The 23,621-nt window shown below is 51.4% G+C and overlaps 1 protein-coding gene across 3 annotated transcripts in view; it reads right to left on the bottom strand.

The window, feature by feature from the left end:
* The window catches only part of NXN (nucleoredoxin), a 141,992-nt gene that overhangs the window by 6,335 nt on the left and 112,036 nt on the right, over positions 1-23,621 (bottom strand). For 2 of the 3 annotated variants that reach the window (XM_027130547.1, XM_027130549.1), the window contains 6 exons: positions 18,583-18,700; positions 16,822-16,955; positions 16,191-16,291; positions 14,481-14,587; positions 2,272-2,451; positions 371-495 (listed from right to left, as the gene is read on the bottom strand). In XM_027130547.1, coding sequence (XP_026986348.1) covers positions 371-495; positions 2,272-2,451; positions 14,481-14,587; positions 16,191-16,291; positions 16,822-16,955; positions 18,583-18,700 — 765 coding nt within the window. The remainder of the gene's footprint in view (positions 1-370; positions 496-2,271; positions 2,452-14,480; positions 14,588-16,190; positions 16,292-16,821; positions 16,956-18,582; positions 18,701-23,621) is intronic. The other variant, XM_027130548.1, reaches the window with a different exon arrangement.

Below are 23,621 nucleotides of genomic sequence, written 5' to 3'. Positions count from 1 at the left end.
GAAGACACTCTGTAAAGCACCAAGAGCTTGGTTTGGACCCAGCCCAGAGGGAGTAAGTGTTGATCACGATCTTTGTGGCTCCCCAGCAGCCGGGGTGGGCGTAGCCTGGGTGCAAGGGGCAGGGGGGCCTCTGTCGTGGGAGGGCCTCCTGCGGCCCTGAGGCTGCTGTGTGTGAGAGATGGCAAGAAGGAGGCGGCAGGGGCCAGAATTGGTTTTCCTTGACATCTTTTTATGCTACATTTGTTTGTGGAGTGTTCTGGAAGCACGGTCACCCCAGACCCCCTTCAGACATCCCCAAGGGCTGTTATCACCGGTGTTTTAAAGCGGGCCAGCTGAGCCAGCCCCGGGGCCAGGCCACAGCAGCACTCACCTCCCCCGCCACAAAGAACAGAAGCGGCGCCTCCTCCTCTTTGGCTTTGTACTTGGCGATGATCTTCTCAGCTATGGGCTGGATCAGCTGCTTGGCCGCCTCGGACTCCCCGTCATCTTCAGAATCTGTGACAGGAGAGAGAAAGACACAAAGACGCACTGGCTTGTCAATCAAGATGGAGTGGTGCCTGGGTCCAGGGCCTGACTTGCCCATCTGAGCAGCGCCTGAAGGGAAGAGAAGCCTCCCCTGGGACACCAGCCTCGCCTCCTGGGTGCAGGAGCGTGTGTCCCCAGGCATAGGCCAGCGTGCTCGCTGCTCTCACACACAGGCTGTCCTGAACCACGCCCCCAGGAAGAACCAAGTAGCGCTAATGCCCAGGCAAGTGCAGTCCTGTGCACTGAGCTCTTCACAAACCCACCTTGGAAGCTAAGCCTCCCCTAGGCCAGGACCTGAGGTCCCGGCAGTTTTTCCTCACAAGCACAGAATGAGATGCCGTGACCGCGGATCTCTGACTTCCTAATGGAAATGGCAGAACTGGTGGTGGTGGGTCAGGACTGTGGTCTGATCAGCAGCTTTGGTGGCGGTTGGGAGGCACCAGGGCACTGGCAACTTCACAGCTGGCAGCGGGACTTGGCTGGGAAGGGACAGGCTGACTGCAGGAGAGAACCTCCAGCCGGGCTCCCAGAGCCCCCTCTGGGCATCTCTTGCCTCCAGTGAAACAGCAGCATGGGAGCAGCTCACTCCTGCTGAACCCTGAAACCCAGAGCAAGCGCAGACCGGGGGTGGGTGGAAACAGGTGCCCCGGAAGTGCCACACCACCCGGGAGGCCCAGTGCGCAGGCTCGGCCCCACACACTCTAGATCCACAGTTAATTAGCTCCATGATGCTGGGAACTCGCCTTGCCTCCCTGGGACCCTATTTCCACATCTGCAAATGGCCAGAGAGGTTCCCTACGGTCCCTCAGTTCAGAATTGCTTCCCAGGCCCCAGGATGTGGGCATGTGAGCCTGCCCAGGAAAGCCCCAAGGTGAATGGTCCCCCAAGGGCAGCCCCTCCCAGGGCCTCTGCCCTCCAAGCGCAGGGCCAGCCTGCAAGTCAGTTTGCTTCAGGATTCCCTCAAGTCCGCATGTTGGCTCCCGCCTGGGGGCCCCCAAACCAGACTCGCAGAGAATGGGGGTCGGATGCTGCCTGCATTCTCCAGCCCCCTCACCGTGGTGCGTATGGCAGCAGCTCAGCCGTGATTCCGGTACCCAGATTTACTTTAAGTTGGAACCAAGCAACGAGTCCCAAGGCAGAGGGCAAGGTGGACCTTGGCCAGCAGTTGCTCCGTTTGCAGAAGGAACCAGGGTCACCCTATGGGCCTGCAGGGAGCCCGGAGTGGGTGTTCTGTGTCCTCCTGCTGTCACCCACTGAAAGTCAGAGTGGGAGAGGCGGGAAGACTGAGGGGCTCTCAGCCCCGGAGATGCCCCCCGAGGCCGGGCCCTGCTCCAGCTACCCTGGGGCAGCTCCTCAGAGCACAGGTGAGCGGCAGCAGCAGCTGGGGACGAGCCTTGGCCTAAGGGGCCCAGCCCCCCACAGCTGCTGTGCTGCAGCCCGGCCCCCAACAATGGGTCTGTTCATCACGGGGCCGAGGGCTTCCTCCCGGGCTGACCTCTTCCTCCCAGCTGGCGGCCGGGAGCAGCTAGGAAGGAAAGCACAGCAGCAGCTCCCAGAACACCACCCCCCACAGGGGAGAACCACGAGTAAATCACCGGGGTCAGGAGCACGGCAGCCGCGGAGACAAAGGCCCAGGCCCTGCGTTGCTGGCGACAGAAAGAAGATGCGGGGACAGACTTCCCAGACCCCCACCCAGTGAGCTCTGCCCATCCCGTCCCACCCTGGGGCTCCCGCTGAGCTTCATACCTACAAAAAGGACGAGGCAGGGGCCCTCGTTGAGCTGCACGGCGTTGGAGTCGGAGAGCTCCAGCACGGGCTTGGGGTGCCACGGGAAGCCCCTGCAGTCCTCGTCGTTCAGCACCTCCACCCGCCCCTGCCGCGTGATCACCTCCCCCTGTGGGTCCAGCACAATGAGGGTGGGGATGCCTGCAAGAGAGGGCGCGAGATTGGCCACAGGCCCACAGTCCACGGGACGGCCCCCTAGGACACAATTCAGCCGGAGAGCTCTGGGATGGAAGCTGGGCTCAGCCTCTGAAGAGCCAGGGAGCCCCCCTGGGTTGGCAGGTAACATCTCCATGGGAGCCTAATAAGCAAGTCACTCCCCCGCCCCCCGCCTCCTGGTGAATGCACTGAAGCTCCCACCTTATCCTACCGCCACGTAAAGATCAACAAGGCTGTGCGTTTCAGAACTCAGCACGGGGGCTTGGCACATAGAAGCAGGGAAGTCCTAGAGAGATCCCCAAGAAGCAGGAGCTGCTCCCATACCTGCAGGGAGTCTAAACCTCATGAGGTGGTGTGAACACCCACTCCCCTGCAATGCAGACCAGCACAGGTCAAGGGCAGGAGGGCCCCACCCGTGCAAGCACTGGGGGCCTGTTGCGGGGAGGAGCCTGGGACAGGGGCTGCCAGGGGCAGAAGGACAGGAGGAGGACAGCTGGCCGCCATCTCCAGCCCTGCTGCTTGGGGAGGTTCCAGCATTCGCTCTGAGGGAGGCAGTCCCTGGAGGGAACATGCTGACGGCAGTGCTGTCGCCCTCACGTTAGAATCCTGGGCTGGGGTAAGAAACGCAACACAAAGCGCCCCGCAAACCACAGCCCGCCTCTAACCGTAAAGCCTCCAGTGGAAAATCAGAGGAGATCCCTCCCGGGTTACAGTCGCATGTGGGTTTTCCACCTCCCTGTTCTTCGTACCCCATTCCCCGCTGCTTCTCCTCCAGCCACCACCCACAGAGGCAGACTCGGCCCTGCCCTTTGGGGACACTTGTCTCTCCACTGGCAGCTGGTCCCCTCCCCCCTTGCACCAACCAGCTGCCTCCCCTCTGGAGCTGACCGGAGCTTTAATTTTATATGGGCCAGGGAAAGCCAGAGCAATTTAATATTTATAGATTCCACAGCATTCAGTCGGTAATTTGCTCCACTGACATTTTACTTCGCCACGGGGGGCGATGCTGAGGTACCAGAAATACAGCCCTGGTGTTATGACCTGCATGGTGGCTGGGGCAGCGGGCATGCAGTGGTGAGCCTGTCTGAAAAAGGAAAAACGAGTCTATTATGTTCACACCTATTAGAAGGAGTGGCTTGGCATGTTGGGGAACAGGTCCAGAGAGAAACAGACTCTGGGGACTGCCTTTCCCACAACGCACAGCACATACAAACGCACGTGGCTGCAGCCGGCACACTCGGGCTTTCAGGATGCGCCCAGAGCTGTCCGGGCCTCCTGAGTTGTCCGGGTCTCCTGAGTTGTGTGTCAGAGTACAAGAGACTTGGGGCATTTCCAGCCTCATCCTCACAACGGCATGCCATCCCCCAGAGGCCTGGGGCTCACATCAGGTGTGTACCCAACCCGGGGCCCACAACATGACAGTCTGGCCATCTGCAGACAAATACCTCCCCAGCACCATGCCTCATCTCAAAAATGCCTTGGCCAAGGTCTTTAATCAGTTTCTGAAATTGGGCAATTTCAAGTGTTGGGCTAAACCAGGGCCTGCCCACTGCTATGATTAGACACTGCAGCAGGCCTGTTTGTAGCTCAGACGTGGGATGCTGAGTTGGTCTGTGGAGGGCAAGCAGGCACAGAGGACGGACAGAGAAGGCAGGAGAAGTAAAATCCAAAGGCAAAGAAGCTCACTTCCTGGTTTGGTGCCTCGGTTTCTCCCAGTGACTACTCTAAGAGGCTTCTTTGTTACCACGGCTGCAGCCTCTCTCCAGTCATGGCTGGTGGGAACCAGGGCAGCAGGGCAGGGACACAGGCCCCCAGCTGGCTGCTATGCAGTCCTCGCCAAGTCAACAGAGGAACAGCTCCGCTGGGCCCCCGGGTCTCCCCACTCCTCCCCCACGGCTACGTGAAAGCGAAGTCCCCCTTGTATTTGGTGCTTTGAGCCCAAGATGATGAGGTGCATGTGCCTGTGGAGTGTAAACAGAAAGCGACTCGGTACAATGACCACAGACTTCAACCAAGAGAAGCCCATTTCCGGCACATGGACAGAGAAAAAGAATCAACAAGCATCGGGCCAGGCCGCCTTCCCATCACCGGATCTTGGGTTAGCTCGGCCCTGGAGCCCTAAGTGTCTATGTTCCTCCAGAGACGACCAGCAGGTGAGAAAAGGAAGCTTGCTCTCAGGGCATCTACTCTGTGCTCCGCACAGGGCGTGGGACCTCACTCACTCCTGAAGTATGATTATCCTCCTCCTGCAGATGTTCAAGTTGCCTGCCCAAGGTCGTCTGGCCAGTAAGTGGCCACGGTGGGACAGGAAGCCTGGTCTGCCTGCTGGAAAAGCTGCTGCTCTTTCTACCAGGCCGGCCACTGGCGGGAGCGCTCACAGCCCCGGGTTGGGGACTCTCATCCCCATGGAGGAGCTGGGCAGGGCGGGCCCTGCATCCACACTCTCTGCACCACCCACCTCCCTCTTCTCTGAGGCTTTGGGGAAGGAGGCTGAGATACGATCACCTCTCCCCTTTCTCCCCCGCCCCCCGCCCCATCAGGCCTTTCCTGCTCCCCCCTCCCTTGAAGCAGGTTCCCCGAAGCAGAGACTTCTAAGGAGAAAATAGGGCAGAGCCTCTTATGGGAAACTTAAAGGGAATGGAAAATTTCTAATCAATGCCTTTGTACAGAATAACTACCACCCCAGCAAGGGGCTCGCTTCCCTGACGGGAATGAAAAGGGAGCAGTTCGCCTCTGCTTCTCTTGAACTTGTCGTTTCCCAGCTGGGATGGCTGGAACGGTTGGAGGCAGAGTACAGTGAGAATTCTAAGGAAGACCCCGGAAAGTCACTTAACTGCTCAGAGCCTCATTTCCACACCGTCAAATGGGGGTAGTGACAGTTTCCTGTCTTACTTGGGGGCTGGAAGTAGAATGACACGTAGAAAATGCTTTCGAGCAGACCATCTGGCACCCAGTAAGTACTCCGTAAATATTAGCTCTTATTATAAATAAGTTCATCATTTTTTTTTTTAATCATCCCTAAGTTGATCATTTGGCTCGCGAGAAGGGACAGAAGACTGGTGCCTTGCTCTCGTGAGATAAACAGAAACCTCCACGCTGGCTGGAGGGAGTTCGCTAAAGTAACAGAACACCGAGGCGACGTCAACACCACAGGGAGGGCTCCGGGGATGGTATAATGCTGCCACGTGTGCGGCTGGTGTTCTGTCGGTTGCACCACCCCAAGCTTAACCTCTGCGAGTAGAACACACACTCTGCGCTCCTAGAGAGGGCTTCAGCCCCAGGCCCCCACCCAGGGGAGCTTGGGTGGACCACAGCAGTGCCTCAGAATCCCCTTCAGCATCTCCCCGAAAACCTAGAGAAGAAGGAACAAGGCCTAAGAAGCCGGCTCCATACTGTTTCCTCCTGGGAGGAGCCGATTCGTGAGTATTTAAAACCATCTCAAAGCCACGTGCGGGACTTCCCTGGTGGCGCAGTGGTTAAGTATCCACCTGCCAATGAAGGGGACACGGGTTCGAGCCCTGGTCCGGGAAGATCCCACATGCCGCGGAGCAACTAAGCCCGTGCGTCACAACTACTGAGCCCATGTGCCACAACTACTGAAGCCCGCACGCCTAGAGCCCGTGCTCCGCAACAAGAGAAGCCACTGCAATGAGAAGCCTGTCCACAGAGTAGCCCCCGCTCGCCACAACTAGAGAAAGCCCATGCACAGCAACGAAGACCCAACGCGGCCGGAAAAAAAAAAAAGCCACGTGCATGGAGACTGTCCCACAGTTGCGTTTGGTTGCTTTCCTATCACCAAGGAAAGAGGGAGTTTCAAAGGAGGTGGGGGGTCTGGGGCAGCACCTGGGGGTGGGAGAGGACCTGGTCAGGGCCGTAACCCAACTTTGTTTCTCTGCTTCTAGATGGCAGTGTGATCGCAAAGATTGCTGGCAGTGGGGAAGAGAAAGGGGAGGAAAAGCAGACCCCAAGACAGGAAGAGTGGGTTAGGGCACGTGGCAGGGCAAGTGGTTACGTGATCACGGAAATAAATGGTCATCGTGAACACTGTGGCAGTATGGAAATGTTTGTAATGCATGGATGAGTTGAAAATGCAGAATACACAGTGCTATGTGTACAATTACAACTATGTAGAAATATGCTTGAAGACAGAGACCAAAAGGACTCAGAAAAGTGAAAACAGTTGTGCTAGGAAGGCAGGAATGTGGGTGAAATAGATACATATTTGAGTTTTGTTAAATGATATTATGATGAATGCACTAACATTAAGTAAAAATCAAACAGGAACCGTAGGGCAGCAGGGGTGGGATGACAAATACAGACCACGCCTTGGCAACATCAACCCCAGTTCATCACATCCCTCTTTTCCTCCCCCTCCTTCTCCCCCAAACCTTCCCCTACTGGGAGAGTTAAGGAAAGGAAGAAGGCAGCTGGTTTGAGTGGTGAAGCTCAGAGAAACCCAAAGGAAGTCAAAGGGATGAGTCTGGGCCCACTTGAACTCGGCCAGAAGGCCCGCGTCAGGAGGCACAAAGAAGACTTTTCTTTTTTGACCATGCCACGTGGCATGCGGGAATCTTAGTTCCTGGACCAGGGATTGAACCCGAGCCCCCTGCAGTGGAAGCTCAGAGTCTTAACCACTGGACCGCCAGGAAGTCCCAAAGAAGACATTTAAAATGGCAGCGTTCTTGTAATACAGAAAAGCCAGAAATGACCAAGTATCCACTAACGGTGGAACTGATAAACAGGCTGTGGTACAACAAAGCACTTCACGGCACTGAAATAAACCACATGTAAATATCAACAGGGATAAATCTCAAAAACATAATGTTTGGTGAGAAAAGCAAGCTGCATTATGATATTACAGCATGTCAGCACTTAAGTACACTTCTAGAAACACACCCAGCACGACTATACATTACTCACGGATTCAGAGACGCAGTGAACATCTGAAAACAGATGAGGAATATTCACAGTGAAGGGATGATAGTGTCACCGCTCTCCCCCGCTGGGGAGAAAGAAGGGGCAAGGCTCCACGGAGGAGTAAAGGGAGCCCCACTTGGTCTGTGTTTAATGCTCCCATTCGTTGATAAATACCTCAGGCAGAGATGTCAGTTCTAGGTGGTGGCCACATGGGTGTTTGTTACATTATTCTTTGTCCTTTCCTGTTTTTCCTTTTTTTATGTTTTCAGAATGAAACAAGACGAGCAGAGAAGAGCACTGAGGCTGCTCTGTAGGCCCTAAGACAGCCCCCAGCCGCCCTCCCCAGGCCCAGGGGGCCCGCTCCACAGAGCCTGCGCCAGCCCTTTCAATACTGAGATTTGCCTACAAAAAACACCAGCGTGGGCCCCTCGCCCTCTACTCATTGAAAAACACAATGGCTGAATGTTTCGTTTCTATAGAAAATAAAGAGACTCTGCCTCAAGTCCATTTTGTGAAAGGAGCAGGGAAGAGGGCAAAGGAAGGGAAAGAGAGAGGAGAAGGGCGGGAAATGGATGAGAAAGGCAGGGAAAGGGGAAAAGGAGAAGAAAAAGCCAGAGGATAAGGCTAAGGAATAAGAGGGCAACAGAGAAACAGAAGATAAATGGATCCCGGGAGAGCGACGGGCCTCACGCAACTGCCTCCCGGTCTTCCCTGCTGCTCTCCTGGTGGCAGGGCCTCCGTCCACCCTGGGCCCTGTCGCTGGCCCCAGAGGCGGGGGCGGGGGTGGGGAGGAGAGGAACAAAGCCAGCGAGGGCCTCTAACCCAGGAGAGAAGGGGCTCGGAGCCTCCCTGCGCAGAACATGGTATTCTCCAACAGCCTGCATTAGAGAATTGCTAATGGGATCTGCCTTTTGCCAAGTGCGTCTAAACCCTTTCCTTAGAAAGGCATTTGTCAGCAGCTTATAGGGCTACAAATTCCCCAGTCTGCACAAAGCGCTGGGAGGAGGGAGGCCAACCCAGCTACTCCCCAAGGCAAAGGAAGTGGATGGAGGCCACATGCCAGGCTTTGGTGAACTCAAGCGGCCCCATGAAGACTGCGAGCTAACACGGCCCGGGCTCAGGCCAGAGCACCCAAGGGACCAGCAACCAGCCTGGGAGCAGATGCCTCCTCAAGGCCTGCAGCAGGTCCTGCCATCTCTGAAAGGGGTGACTGGAGGACACAGCCTCAAGACCCAGACTCTCCCACCACCATCTGGATGGACACCTGAACGAAGGGGCAGCATCTTATGCAAGGCCTCCTCGGGATGCTGGAAGATACTCAGAATCCGGGGGCGCTCTGAGCCCAGCTCCCAGGATGCTCGGAGGATTCCAGGTTCTTCTGCATTGCCCATTTTCACCCAAGCCTGTCCAGGTGACACAGAGCGGCTCTGCCCTCATGGGCCTCAAGATGGTCTGATGAAGTCATTTGCGCGCTATAAGGCCCAAAGACAGGCCAGGTGGAGGTGGCTCAGCTTGGGTGCGGGCAGGGGAAGGTACCTCATACTGCTCTCTGAAAGCACCCTCATCGAAACGTTCAGGAAGAGACAGAAAGTGGGGTGAGAGACCAGGACACAGAGTCAAGCAGGGAGCATGACCTCTCGCAGATAGAGCCCTGCGGGGTTTGCAGAAGACCAGAGAGCTGGTGGAACCCTCCACTGACTCTGCATATGCATGGAGTGTATGTACGTGCACATCGTGATACTGTAACATGGTGAGGCGTATGTATTTGGCCTTCATCCCCAGCTCCTGGCACAGAGCTCCTAAAACCCCTATAATTTCCTGAATGATTGGGGTGATAGGAACATCTTTTGTTATAATATTTGGTCTTAGTCCCAGATCCTGACGCAAGAGCTTCCAAGACTGTTGGAATGGAAGTGGTAAGAGTGAGTGTCTTTTTGGATGCTCGCGAGATGACGGGTCTAGGTCGCCAGAGAGACGTGGTTAGAAGGTTGGAACATTCAGCTCCACACCCTTGACCTCAAGAGCTGGGGAAGGGAGAAGGGCTGGAGGTTGAGTTAATCACCAATGGCCAATGATTTAACCACTCATGCCTACATAGTGAGACCTCCATAAAGGCCCCAAAATGATGGGGTTCAGAGAGCTTCCAGGTTGGTGAACATGTGGAGGTGCTGGGAGGGCGGTACCTGGAGAGGACATGGGAGCCCTATTTGAGCAAGAAAGAAGAAAGGGGATGGAGAGACACACAGACATTCTGAGTTACGGACCTGATGCTGTAAAAGATGCTTCGTGGTGGAGAGGAGGGAGACTGAGGGAATTCAGGAGAGCCGGCCATACGCCCACCAAAGCAGGTCTGCTGAGGAGAGAGACACTCACCCAGGGGAGGAGTCTGGGCCATGGGAGATGCCGACAGGGAGGAAAGTGATGGCCCCGGGACCTCGGAACCCCGCCCCCTCGAACAGGCTGTGGATCTCCTCGACCTTATATTTTGGTAGTCAAACGCACTGGGATGCTGACTGGTAAGATCAATGGAAATGCTGCCAAAGAACTTACTAACGACTAATGCGCCGGGGAACCCAAAACACGCCATGAAGCTGAAGCAGCCTGTGAGGCTGGAAGGAGGCAGAGGCCGCCTGGGCCACCTGCCCTAGAGCCCAAGGGAGCAGCCTCCCTTTCTCTCCCCACAGGTAGGCCTGTCGTGAGCCACAGCCTGAGGTCTGGCTACAGTGGGAGCTCAGTGAGGCCATCAGAAATATCAGAGGATAGATAACATGCCTCTGGGATTTCTCTTCTAGTCTAGCTTACACGTCACTACTGTACTGATCTCCCCTTAATCAAATTTTTCAAAAAGCTCCAAAGCCCAAAGTTCAAGGACCACAGCCTGGTGCTCAAGGCCTTCTGTGATGTGGCATCACCAGCCTTATTACCCAGTCTGCCCTACAGTACACCACGGACATCCTACTCTGGCCTTTGCCCTGGAATAAACCCTCTACCTAAATCCCATCCATTCTGTAAGGCCCTGCTCTAGAGTCACCTCCTCCAGGAAGCCTTCTGGGCTCAAGAGCTCCAAGCCAGAGTCTCGTGTGAATTCAGACTATTCCACCGTCTGCCCTTCATTAAACGCTGCCTTGAAAAGGATCCTGTGTGGCTCTTCCACACTCTCGATTCACCGTGCTTTAGTGCATCTCTGGCTTCACAGGGCCAGAGGCGGACAGACAGATCAAGGTCAGCCAGCAATGTCTGACAGGCTGCTTGCAGGAATGACTCCTAAGGCTTAGCCAAAGGGGTCAGTGATCAAGTGAGCAGCTGGCAGAAAACACTGTGCCAGGGGGAGAACCCAAGAGTGAGGCAGCAGGAGGTAGAGAGCTGGGAACGCAGGCTGGTCCAAGCTGAGGAGGGACTAGTACAGATGGCAGGGAGTGTACACCGTGGAGCCAGCAGACAAGGAGCAGCGGGACGGGCCAGGTGCAGGGCTGGGCTGCAGAGGACACTCGCCGGCCAGAGCTGGGTTCTTTTGTGTGGCTGCCCGGCCGCTGCTTGCCTGGGCACAGGGCCTCTCCAGATCAGCTTTCTGACTCTCAGCTGAGGGCTCCTTGAAGTCTGGGAACCACATATGTACTCATCCTCACACTGCCAGGCCTTAAGAGACTGAGCCAAATGAATGCATCTCTGAAAACTCTCCATTCTCTTCCTGCTCATTTGTGGTCACCCGCATCCTGGCTGTCTGGGCCACACCTAGCAACCAGGGCTCCTACTGCTGTAATATTTACATGTCGATAGCTGGAGAATCCACAAGGAGAGTTCCCTTCTCTGCTCTCTGAAGGCAGACAGAAAACAATCAGTTTAATTTTTTTTCCTTTTTTGTTTTTTTGGCCACACCATGCAGCATGCGGGATCTTAAGTTCCCCAACCAGGGATCGAACCCACACCGCCTAAAGTGCAAGTGCGGAGTCTGAACCACTGGACCGCCAGGGAAGTCCCGCGATCAATTTAATTTTTTCGTGCCCTGCCAATGTCTGACAGAAGGGTACCTTCTAGCCTCAGCCGTGTGCCCAGAACTTGTGCGGAATCTTGCAGGGTTTGTGATTTCTCCTTAGGAGATTGCTATTCTGTGCCTACCCCACCAACAAGGGCCCCAAGAAGTATCTCACAGAGCACAGGGAGGGTAGAAACCCCCACCCTCAAACTGGCTCTGCATGATATAGACTGTCCTTTGGTAATTTATTACTTTCAGGTGACCTCAGGGCCTTAGCATCGACCACTAGAATACGACCTGCACCTCACTGGCCTCCACCCCCAAGAAAGGGCAACTCCCTTCCTCAGAGAGGAAAAGGCTGTGCTTCACTGAGGACGTGTGTTTGGAAAGAAGATGCCCCCATATGGAGAGGCTGCCTGACTGAGCAGAGTGGCCAAGTGAAGCCCAGCGCCCGCTCTGCTCTCGGGGACAAGTTCAGTCTTCTGAGCCCTTGTACAAAGTGACACCTATTTGACCAACCTTTTTAGTTCTTCAGAAGATATCATCCTACTGTAGTTATTTCCCAATGTAAATCCCATCTTGCCCACTCAAGGGCAGCCCTGGGACACCCTTCTGGTTTCTTATTCCCCACCAAGCTCAGTGTACAGTATTGGTGGTTAGCTGGAGCTCAAGAAATAGAATCCTATGCATTTAAATCTACTCCAGCTTTTTTCCAAAAAGGATTTGAGGCTGCTTAAAAAGTGCATGATATAATCCAATAAAAAACTGATGAAAACATCCCACTGAAAGGAAAACAAGGAAGGAAGAGAAAACCAAGCTAGGGTCAAGGGCACGCAGAGAAGTGGTCAGCTTTGTAAAACTGCTAAAGGTGGCTCCAAATTCAGCTCTGAGTTTTCTAGGGGCTAAGCAAGGAAAGAACTGTGGTCTGTGATGAAATCCAAAGTATACGAAAGATGAAAGAAAAAACCAAAAATGCACCTCCAACGGCAAAAGAAGTTCAGTTTTTGCTGGGTGCTAGAGGGTAATTTCCTGAACATGAATTCCTACAAGTGGGATTCTGAAATTAAAGGTTTTATAGATTTTTAAGGCCTCTGGTGTACATTGCCAATTTCTCTCCTTGAAACGTTGTCCTGATTTAGATTCCCACTAGCAGTCTGCTCTCTTTCCTATACTGGGGATTATCTTTTTTTGGCAAGTAGAGTTCTTTGCAAATGTGATAGACACAAATTCAGTGTTTTAATCTGTAAATCATGAATGAAAATTACTCTGAATGTTTTTCTTATCCATTCTGACAACATGCATCAGGTGAACTGCCCGCCTCATATCTTGTACATATTTTCAACTAAATTGTTTGTCTCTCTTTTTGGACTGGTATCTGGAAAGAGCTCTTTTTCTATGAAGGATATAGATTCTTTGCCACATGTGTTATTAATACTGTTAGTTGCCTTTCTGTTAGTAAGCTTTTTGACATCGAAAAGTTTATCTTTTTTAGGTTGTAAAATCAAATATTTCCCTTTTTTCCCCTAAGTCAGTCAGTTAAATATTAAGTGCCTACTCTGTATCCAACAGTGAAACTGCCCAGTTTTACTGAAAAAAGTTAGGTTAAGTAACTTGCTCAAGGTCAGTCAGCAGTAGGGGGGTAAACCCTCAGCAAATACTTGTTGAATGAATGAATAAGTGAATTGAGAGACATGAAGTTTTACTTATCCCCACCAAGTGGCAATTCAACCCTCTGTTTAGTACGACTGGCCTAGGATCATCACTTTTCTCAAGCAATACTGCTCCTACCCCAAGGCACACATGCTTTAAGGCTCTCTGCAAGCAGAGTGCTGGAAGGAAATACTCCTGGGCCATCTCCTTTAAATTAACCAACTTGGTACCCGTCCTTCTGGACCAGTAAACCATGTCATGTCTCTCCACTTCTGCTTGGAAAGAAAACTGCTTTCATCTTTTTTATTAGTAGGAGGCGTAAGGCTCCCAAATTCTCAAAGGATGAACAGACCCAGACTTAATGCCCAAAGTGTGGTCCCTGGACCAGCGGCAGTGGCATCGCCTGGGGGCTTTTGCTAGAAATGCAGGATCTCAGCCACACCCCAGAACCACTGAATCCGAATCTGCATTTTCGCAAGATCCCCAGGGAATTCTTATGCACATTTGAAACTGAGAATCACCAATTTTAAATGAAATATTGATTTTTTTGAAACTAGCTCCTAACAAAGCCAAATGCTTACTCTAAATGGTGAAGAAAAAAGTTTAAAGAACCTGATGAGTTCCCCCACAAGCTGTGGAGTTGGTGGGTAGACCTTGATTTGTCTTTTTTTTTTCCACTTCCTATAAACCAAGACACTGAGAACTCAAATATGAGCTGTTATCTGTCTAGGGTTGACCAGGATCTGGTGCCACTGATACAAAGACAATGAATTTAACTCGTAATAGGCCACCAAGAAAAAACCTGGCTGGGTGAAGGCTGGGAAGGAGATATTCACATAATAAAGAATAAAAACACAGATTGTCTCACTAGTAATCATTATTTCTGAAAAACACCATGATTAGTACTTCAAGTCCAAGTTTTCAACACTCTCAGGAAATCAATTTTCTTGCCTAAAAGGCAATAAATACCCCCTCAGCCGTCACTGTGACACTTCAGGAATGTGCGAAGTATGGGATTTGCATTATCCTATTAACGCTCCCAGCGACTCTTTGTGGCAGATATATCATCCACAGTTTACAGATGAGGAAACCGAGGCTCAAGGAGCTTGACTAACAGAACCAAAGGTCACCCTCAGGTCTGTTTGACAGAAAGAACCTTGGGATAGGGTTTTGGCCGAGTCATTGGGCAGCTGTTCTCCATAGCCCAACCACGTTAGAACCCACTAGGCCGGGTGGTGAGAAGTAGCTGTCTCACTGGGACAAGCATTTTCAAAAAAAAAAAAAAAAAAAAAAAGGCTTTAATGAGGGATAATCTACATACCTTAAAATCCACCGCATCTTTTTAAGATGCTAAAGAATGTGAACATCCATGGAAATAAAGATGTTCTTTTCCCTCTAGAAGGAAAGCCAAAGAGGTGGTGAGCCCAGACAAGCGAGCAGGATTCCAAGGAACCCACAAGTCGGGCACACCTACCTTGGATTCCATACAGCCGGTTGAGGCGCGACCGCCGGGCCTCGTCGGTGTAGGGAACTGCGAGCCACGGCATCTCACTGAAGTACTGTTTGAATGAGTCCTCTGACCTACAGAGACACACACAGGGAGACAAAGCCCTATTACCCCACAAGGCACCACCACTGGGTCCTCCCCACCTTCCACCAAGTCGTGCCCAGGGCCCTACAGATGCCGGGGCTTCTAATCATCGTGCTCCTCGGACACCAGGCCGGAGGACACTGTCCTACCCATTCCAGCGCACACCCCAAAGCAAAGCTCCACACAACAGGTGGACGCCAAACTGAAATGCCAGGCCACTCCAACATCCCGCTTCTCTGCACCCTACACATTCAGCTCACGCTTAACTTCTCCTTTTTCAACATTGACAGGTCTTACCTTTATAAGGAGTCTAGATGTTCAGACACCACATTCCCCGCCATGTTTGTAATCTGTGCACATAACAGTGACGCGTACAGGACACTTAACCAAGCGTATACCTACGACTCCATGTCTAAGAAACCCTAGGAGTGATAAATCTAATCAAGTGACAGAAAGCAGATCCGGGGATCTGTGGGGCTGGGATTTGGGGGTGAGGATTAACTGAGAAGAGGCACGAGGGATTCTTTTAATTGATGGGAATGTTCTACACCTTCACTGTGATGGTGACACAGGTACATACATTAGTGAAAATACATTGAACTGGACACCCAGAATGTATGAATTTCATTGTATGAAAATTGTACTTCAATAAAGTTGACTTTTTTATTATTTACTTATTTATTTTGGCTGCGCCACGGGGCTTGCAGGATCTTGGTTCCCTGACCAGGGATCAAACCCGCACCCTCAGTAGTGAAAGCGCGGAGTCCTAACCACTGGACCGCCAGGGAATCCCCAAGTTGATGTTGTTTAAGGCTTTAACAAAGTGACTCCTCCCTGTGGCATGCCTTCAGGCTTGCCGCACTCCATGCGGGGTGGGGGGGCCCCCCCCCCGCGGTGTAGTGGGGTGGGGCCCACGGGCCAATAAACTGAGGACAGCATCATGCAGACATCAAGGGTACGGCAGTGGACACAAGGCCCTCCGTGTGTTGCCATCTCAGAGACCCTTCTGTGAACAGAACACCTGGTGGCTCAGTCTGAACTGGGGCTGGAGTTTTGAGATGAAGGAAGGTCACTGATGAGTAAAGCCGGCAAGAGGGCAAGAAACAGAGGAGACTGAGGCTAAAAGGCCCTGACGTACTCCAGGAAGAACGTCTGTTCTTGTTTTGAGGAGAGCCCCTAGAAAAAGCACGTGGCCAGAGCTCTGAGAAATGACTGCAGAGCCCACTAGGATAGGTGCCACATTCCATTAGTCTCCGGCTCTTTTCTTTCCATCCTCCCCCCTCCACATCCTTTCACCACCATCCACAAAGCTGAACTAATCAGAAAAAAATGCGTGCTAATCTCAAATGCCCCAGGCCAGAATTGGGATGTCCCTTAATAATGACAGCAAGGACGGGTTTTTCTTGGCTCCCCTTCAGACAATTACGTGAGTAAATATGAAATGTATCTGTCCCTCCGATAATCATCCCAGATATGTCTTCCCTGATCCCTATCCCCCAAGCTCGAAGCTTAAAGAGGCGAGATGTGTATGGCAAGAGACATCCACCTAGAGAAAAGGGGAGATGCACCGCCACTCTCCCCAGCACGCGTTACCTGTCTGCACTAACAAAGATGATCTCGAATTTCTGGCCTGCCTCCTTGATCTTCCGGTAGGATTCCACCAGGACCCGGGTGAGGCTTCGGCAGGGTGGACACTGGAAGACATGAGTGGGATCCTGCAGCCTCACGTCGCGCCTTCGCCTTCCCAATTCCCAGCCACCTGCCCGTAGAGGCCAGGTCAGCAACACCCAAGCAGGATTCGGATCGCGTTTCCAGTTTATGAAAGAGGCAGAAACAAACGTGCCTCTCGTGATGGCGCGTATCCAGCACAGGCCCTGCCCCATCCACGTGGGTGCCAGCAGGCAGCAGTTAAAACGAGCTCCCACGGGGCCCATGAGGAGCCTCGTCAGAATGGGTTAGGAGGACTCCTCTTTTTATTTATTTATTTTTTAGGGGGAAGGACTGCCCTTTTAGGCCAGTCCAAAGAAGTCGTTTTCTTGCTGCTAATATCATTCATCACAATAAGCACTTGCAGCATGCCAGCAATGCATCGGGCACAGGGGAAGGCAAGAATGCCGGGAAATGACACCTGAGCAGTCACACCTCCAGAAGCCAACCCCAGCTGGGGTTGGTGGTGACATCACTGCTCCCTTCTGTCTGGACTAAAGAGGGACCAAACACTCACCCAGTGTGCAGAGAAATAGACTCCCACGTGAGACCCCTCCAGGCTGCTGCTCTCCAGGGACTGCCCATTATTTCTAAGCAAGGGCCCTGCAATGACTTCCCTGAAGGGTTTAGGCCCCCAAGGGAATTCCAAACCTGAAACAGGCAACAGATAGCGAGAATGTTAAGACTCTTCCTCGTGGCCTCTGACCCAAAAGGCCTCAGGGCTGCAGAGCATGACGACTTTATCACCAAACAGTATTTTTTAACATATCCGTAGAACCCGCAGCTAAAGCAGGAATAAAAGCAGGACTCATCCGCGGCAGAGCCCTACCTACCTTCAAGGCAATGGTTCCTGAACCTGGATGACCACAGGACCCATCTCCTGGGGGGCTTTTGAAAAGTACAGAAGCCCAGGTCACCCCCCACCCCCAGTCTCAGGATTCAGGGGCAAGGCTGAAGATGCATGTCCAAAACAAAGCAAAACGACTCCCCGAGTAATTGTGATGATGGGACAGTTGGGAAATCACTGCCTTGGGTATTAACTGTGAGTTTCTTCGATTCCAACCCTGGACTCTCAGTGGCTCTCAACTCTGCATTTTAGAATCAGCTGGGGAACTGTAAAATTCCCCACCCCCAAAGATTCTGATTCAGCCGGTCTGGGTTGGGGCCCAGGGAACCAAGTGAGATGAGAATTTCAGTCTACTGAAAGGAAAGCGTAAAACCACTCAACCCAGATGGTCGACATTCTGGTGACACGTAAGCCCCAGGCAGGAAGAGCGAATGATATGCTCCCCCACTCAACAGAACAGTGTTTTCTCACAGGGTGGTCCAGGGACCACTGCCTCAAAATCGCCTGGGGCGGGTGGAGGATGGGAGGGAGAAAGAAGCACAGCCTGGCTGAAAAAGCAGGTGGCCAAGCCCACCCTGAAACAAATGGATCCAAAATTCTCTGGGGGTGGAGGCGGGGAAGCTGGGTTTCTAACAAGTTTCAGAGTGGAGTGTGTGTGTGTGTGTGTTTACATTTCAGAAAGTAAAGACTTGGTTCTACCTGCCCTGGTTTTTACTGAGGACAATTCTTTGAAGCAGGTGAAATTTTTACTGGGAAAATTTGTGACCCGGGTTGAATCCTCCAATTGGATCAGTAAGTGAGGGACAGAAGAACTTGTAACACTTCTATGACTTTTATGACTCCAGTGCACAGGGTTGGGGGGCGGGGGTTGAGAGAAGGAGAGAAACAGGCCCTGGACAGCCTCTGAGCAGGGTGATGAGAGCCACCCAGGCACAGCCAGCCACCCGGCCAGTCAGCAAGACCAAGGCTTAGGACTTGAGCAGCCCCAAGAACTGAGGGGCCCCCACCGCCAGGCCAGCAGAGTAATGCAGAGATTGCGACTTTGCTACGGTAAAATTTTAATGAGAAAAAACCCCGAAACCACACAGCCTGCCTCTGATTGTGAAGGTGAGAGCTGCCGTTGAAACAGCACTAGGAGTCGGAATCTGGGCTCAAGCCGCTTCTCAATGGCCTCCTCAGCCCTCAAAGCTAAACTTCCTTTTTCAGATTCCATCTCCGCTGGCCCATGAACTAAAGCCCCCACGAGGGACATTCTGATCTCCGTAAAAATCTTAACCACGACCTGGAGAATACTGTAATTTCATCAAGACAATATTCTCTAGCCAAATAAACCCACACTCATCTATTTCCTTTATACACTCTCTACCAACAGGGAGGAGGGCAGGGCAGGGGGTAGAGCAGGGAGTACGGGTGGACAAAGCAAGGTCTTACCCTCTGGGTCATCGCGGATCACCAGCAGCCCATTCCTGCACACGACCTTCCCGGTGGTGGCGTCTAAGAATATTAGTGATGGAATGTTGGAAATTCGATATTTGTTCCAAAGTTTAAGCTATAAGAAGAAAAGTAAAAGAAGGTGGTTAAATCCAAACCAGATTAATTGCAGAGTTCTTCGGAGCCTCCTGGGCCTCAGGGGTAGACAGGCTGGAAAACACGAAAGTACAGATTATATGAATTACTGATTGAAAGCAGGGCTGGCTGGGCAAAAGGGGCAAGAGAAGCTACAATCCCACTTGTCCCTGCGGCCTGAGACAGTGGAGCGGACCCCAAGTCAGAGCCACACCCAGGCTCAAGTCGCAGCAGAGGCCGACGGAGAACCACACTCGCCCTGGGTGAGCTTTTCTCTCCTACCTCCCCCATGGGCACTGTCTCTAAGAAGCATGAACATGAAGATGGATCAGGCATCTTTCAGATACAGTCAGACCTCCACCAGGTGGTTAAGGCAGGAAGGGAGGCTTTTTATTGGTGCCTCTCCACCCTATCAGCAGGCAGGTGTTCGGCCGTGTCCCCTTGGCCCCAAGGGAGAAGGGACAAGGGCATTCCACAGATGACCAAGGGTTAAAATCGGCCCCTCTCCCCACTTCACCGGGTCCATGCACCGAAATATTGGTAGTCGCTCTAAGTGTGTGCCACTCAGCCTGCAAACACTTGGGAAGCACGGTCCTCAGCCAGCCTCAACCCTCATTTCCCTGTGCCACTTAAAACAATCCCCAGTCCTTGGCAGGTGCCTGCAGTCAGCTGTGCCAGCTGTCAGAGGGCCAGGGTCTGAGAGCCGAGGCCGAGAAAGTGTGAAGGCGACAGCCCAGGGCTAGGAGCCGAGTGTGTGCCGGCTCCTCTGTAAGCTCCTGGCCGTCTGGGTGGTGCTGGTCAGGTGGGCTGCTGAGAGCTCTGGAACTGAACTGCCAGGCCAGAAAGTGACGTAAAGAAATGAAATGTTGAACTACCAATGCACCTCCAGAAAAGAAAGAAACGAGGGGAGATTGCAGGATGGCCCACTGGTGATTCAGCTGGGAGCCTCCCTTCTGGGGGCCTCGGGCCCAGACAGGAGGGGCTAGCCCTGTGGGCACTGGCACAATAGGGTATGGAGGTGTCGAGGGAAACAGGCATCAGAAATCCAGCTGCATAAAGCAGAGGAAAAGGCATGGGTGGCTGTGATCATTGTTTTTAACTCAGTCCCAAGCAGCCAGGGAGTTGGGCAGTGTATCTGCCAAGAAATGTGAGGCCTACCCAGCCTATGGAGACCTGGGTCTTGGCAGGAAGGGTTGTGGGACCCCACCTCTAACTGGGTGGGCCCCCCTTAGTGCTGCATGTTTTTCCCAGTCTCACGTTTCCATTGGGCTCCCCAAACCGGCCAGGACCTCAGATCAAGGGTGACTCTGCCCATCAAGTTTCCAGTGACCGATTTTGCACTATTCCCAAGAAACCCGATACAGCATTCAGATTAAACATTCTTAAGAGATTCAACAACAAAACAAGACCATCCTACCAGTGGGATTAGCTTTACAAGTTTGCTGGTACCAGGATCCAGCCAGGTTAAAAAAAAAAAAAAAAAAGTTGGGGTGGTGGGGGATTAAGTTATCAGATTTTCCTGATTTCAAAAGTAACTACTGGGGGGAAAAGTAACTATTGGGAAAAATGGGAAACATAGCAAACCACAAAAACTGAGATAAAAATAACCCATGACTCATCACTTATGAAAGCTTAGACAATTTTATATTCCACCAATGGCGAATGAGAGCACCCGTTTCCTGGTACTCTCACCAACATTATCACTACCATTAGTTTTCCCAATTTGATAGGAAAAAATGATGCTCATCTTTGTTGCTTATCTTTCTTTTACTTACTGATGTTTAGGAGATACACATCTATCTCACTGTTATAAATACACTGTTTTTCCCAAGATATTTTTTTACAAGTGGTAAGTGCTGCAATTCATTGAACAGATATTAACTGAGCACCTACTATGTGCCAGCCCAAGGGACAAGAAAGAACAAGGCAGATGACGTGGCTGCCTTTGCAGAGCTTCTATTCTAGTGGGAGAGACAGACAATATAAGCAAGAATATATAGAGAAAAATAATTTCAGGCACTTGTAAGCAATAAAAAGAAGCCAGAGCAGGGTAAGAGCGAAGGCACACTGGGGGGAGTGGTACACGTTTTAGTGAGTGCTCTGGAAGGCATCTTTGAAGAAATGGCATTTGAGCACAGATAATGACATGAAACAAGTCACGTGCACACGGGGGGAGGCTGAATGGGAAAGGTGATAGTGGACGCAGCCAGACAGTCAGGGAGGGGAGCCACGATGAGGTCAGAAGGGCAGTCGTGGACCAGATCTTCAAGGCCCTGTAGACGTGTAAAAATAACGGAATTTTATTCTAAGCATACAGTCAGACCTCCATATCCACAGGTCCCGCATCTGCGGATTCAACCAAGCACAGATCAAAAATATTTGGGGGAGGGCTTCGCTAGTGGCACAGTGGTTGAGAGTCCGCCTGCCGATGCAGGGGACACGGGTTCGTGCCCCGGTCCGGGAAGATCCCACATGCCACGGAGCGGCTGGGCCCGTGAGCCATGGCTGCTGAGCCTGCGCGTCTGGAGCCTGTGCTCCGCAACGGGAGAGGCCACAACAGTGAGAGGCCCGCGTACCACCAAAAAAAAAAAAAATATTCGGGGGAAAAAAAATCAAGAAAGTTCTAAAATGCAAGGCTTGAATTTGCCAAGCGCAGGCAACTATTTACATAGCGTTTACATTGTAGGTATAACTATTTACGTTATATGTACACTGTATTAGGTATTGTAAGCAATCTAGAAAAGATCTGAAGTGTACAGGAGGATGTGTATAGGTTATATGCAAATATCGTGCGATTTTATATAAGGGACTTGAGCATCCGCGGATTTTGGTATCTGTGAGGATCCTAGAGTCTTGGATGACCAGGTGAGGTCATCCAAGGAGAAGACACGGCTACAGAGGAAAAGGGACTCCAGGGGAGAGCCGGGTACCACCCACAGCAGGCTGAGGAGTGATGAGTGGCACAGGAAAACAGGGAGACTCCAGTGTCCCAATAGGCAGGTGAGCAAAGTGTTTTGGAGAGGACAGTGTAGGCCACTGTGTCAAATGCCCTGAGATGTTGAATAAGATGAGGACAGAGAACTGACCAGTGGATGTGGCACCAATGGTCGCATATGACCTCGATGGGGTCGGGGAGGAGTCAGCGCAGGGGTGAAGCTGACAGACACGCTGGAATGAAGAGGGAAGGACGGGGCACAGCTCTGTCCAGCACACATGCCTACAATGGGCCTGGGACCCAGACAAGTCCAAGTCGTCCCGACAACACGTGAAACATCAAGAGGAGAATAACACAAAGAAGAAACGTTATAAAAAGAGGAGAAAATAGCAGATAAGGGGCTGAGGTAGTGACTATAGGCAACTCTCTTCAAGAGTTTTGCTGTAAAGGAAGCAAAGAAATGGGATTGTAGCTGGAAAAATGAGGTCAGATGATGAGGTCAGAGAGAGGATATTTTAAAGATGGGAGACACTGTAATATATGCAACTGGGAATAATACAGAAGAGAAAGAAGAAAACTGATGAAAAGGAAAAGTATAGAAGCAAAGTTCTTGAATAGGCAAAAAGGTGGGATCCAGGTCACAAATGGAAAGATGGAATTGTAAAAACAGCTAATTTTTAAATATACAGTCATTCCTCAGTATCCACAGGGGACTGGTTCCAAGACCTGCCGCAGGTACCAAAGTCTTGGAATGCTCAAGGTGGCCCACCATATTCTCGGTTCCACATCTGCAGATTCAACCAGCCACAGACAGTGCAGTACTATAGTATTTACTATGGAAAAAAAACACCAAAACTGTGTATAAGTGACCCACACAGTTAAAACCCATGTTGTTCAAGGGTCAACTATACACATTTCAAAGTAGTTTTTTAGTCTGAATAAAAAATCATGCCATTTGTAAATAAAAACAACTTCATCTTATTTTTTCAATATTTATATTACTTATTTCCTTTTCTTGTAGAACTATTCTGGCTGGAATTTCCAGAACAATATTAAGTAGCGAGCATCCTTATCTTCTACCTGACTGTAATGGATATATCTGTAATATTTTACTGTCATATGTAACATTAGCCATTGCGTTGAGACAGATATCCTTTAACATGTTCAACAAAACAGTCTTGAATATCATCCAGCCTGAAAAAGGAAGGGTATGCTACAATAAGGATGAACGTTGTGGACATATGCTAAGTGAAATAAGCCTGTCACTGAAAGACAAATACTGTATGATTCCACTTAAATGAGGTACTTAGAGTAGTCAAAATCATAAAGACAGAAATTGTAATGGTAGTTGTCAGGGGGTGGGGGGATGGGAGAAAGAGTTACTATTCAATGGGTGTAGAGTTTCAGTTTTACAAAGATGAAAAGAGTTATGGGGATAGATGGTGGTGATGGTTGCACAACAACATGCATGAATATATTTAATACCACTGCAATGTACACTTAAAAATAGTTAAGATGGTAAATTTTATGTATGTCTATCTGACCACAATTTTTTAAAAATAGCCTTCCTTAACACTTTGAACAAAAGTTTTATCAGGAAAAGGGCTTCCCTGGTGGCACGGTGGTTGGGAGTCCGCCTGCCCACGTGGGGGTCCCGGGTTCGAGTCCTGGTCCGGGAGGATCCTGCATGCCACAGAGCAACCAGGCACGTGCACCATGGCTTCTGAGCCTGCACTCTAGAGCCCAAGAGCCACAACTACTGAGCCTGCGTGCCACAGCTACTGAGGCCTGCGCGCCTGGAGCCCGTGCTCCGCAACAAGAGTGGCCCCTGCTCACCGCGACTGGAGAGGGCCCGCGCACAGCAGCGAAGACCCAGCGCAGCCAAGGGTAACTAAATAAATAAAACAATGGATCTATTAAAAACAAAAAAAAAGTTTTATCAGGAATGGATGGTTACTTTAAGGTTATT

This window comes from Aethalodelphis obliquidens, unplaced genomic scaffold (assembly GCF_003676395.1).
Source record: "Aethalodelphis obliquidens isolate GAN/ISIS:26980383/991018 unplaced genomic scaffold, ASM367639v1 scaffold38, whole genome shotgun sequence".
Lineage (NCBI taxonomy): Eukaryota > Metazoa > Chordata > Mammalia > Artiodactyla > Delphinidae > Aethalodelphis > Aethalodelphis obliquidens.
This window is presented reverse-complemented; position numbering and strand designations above follow the sequence as displayed.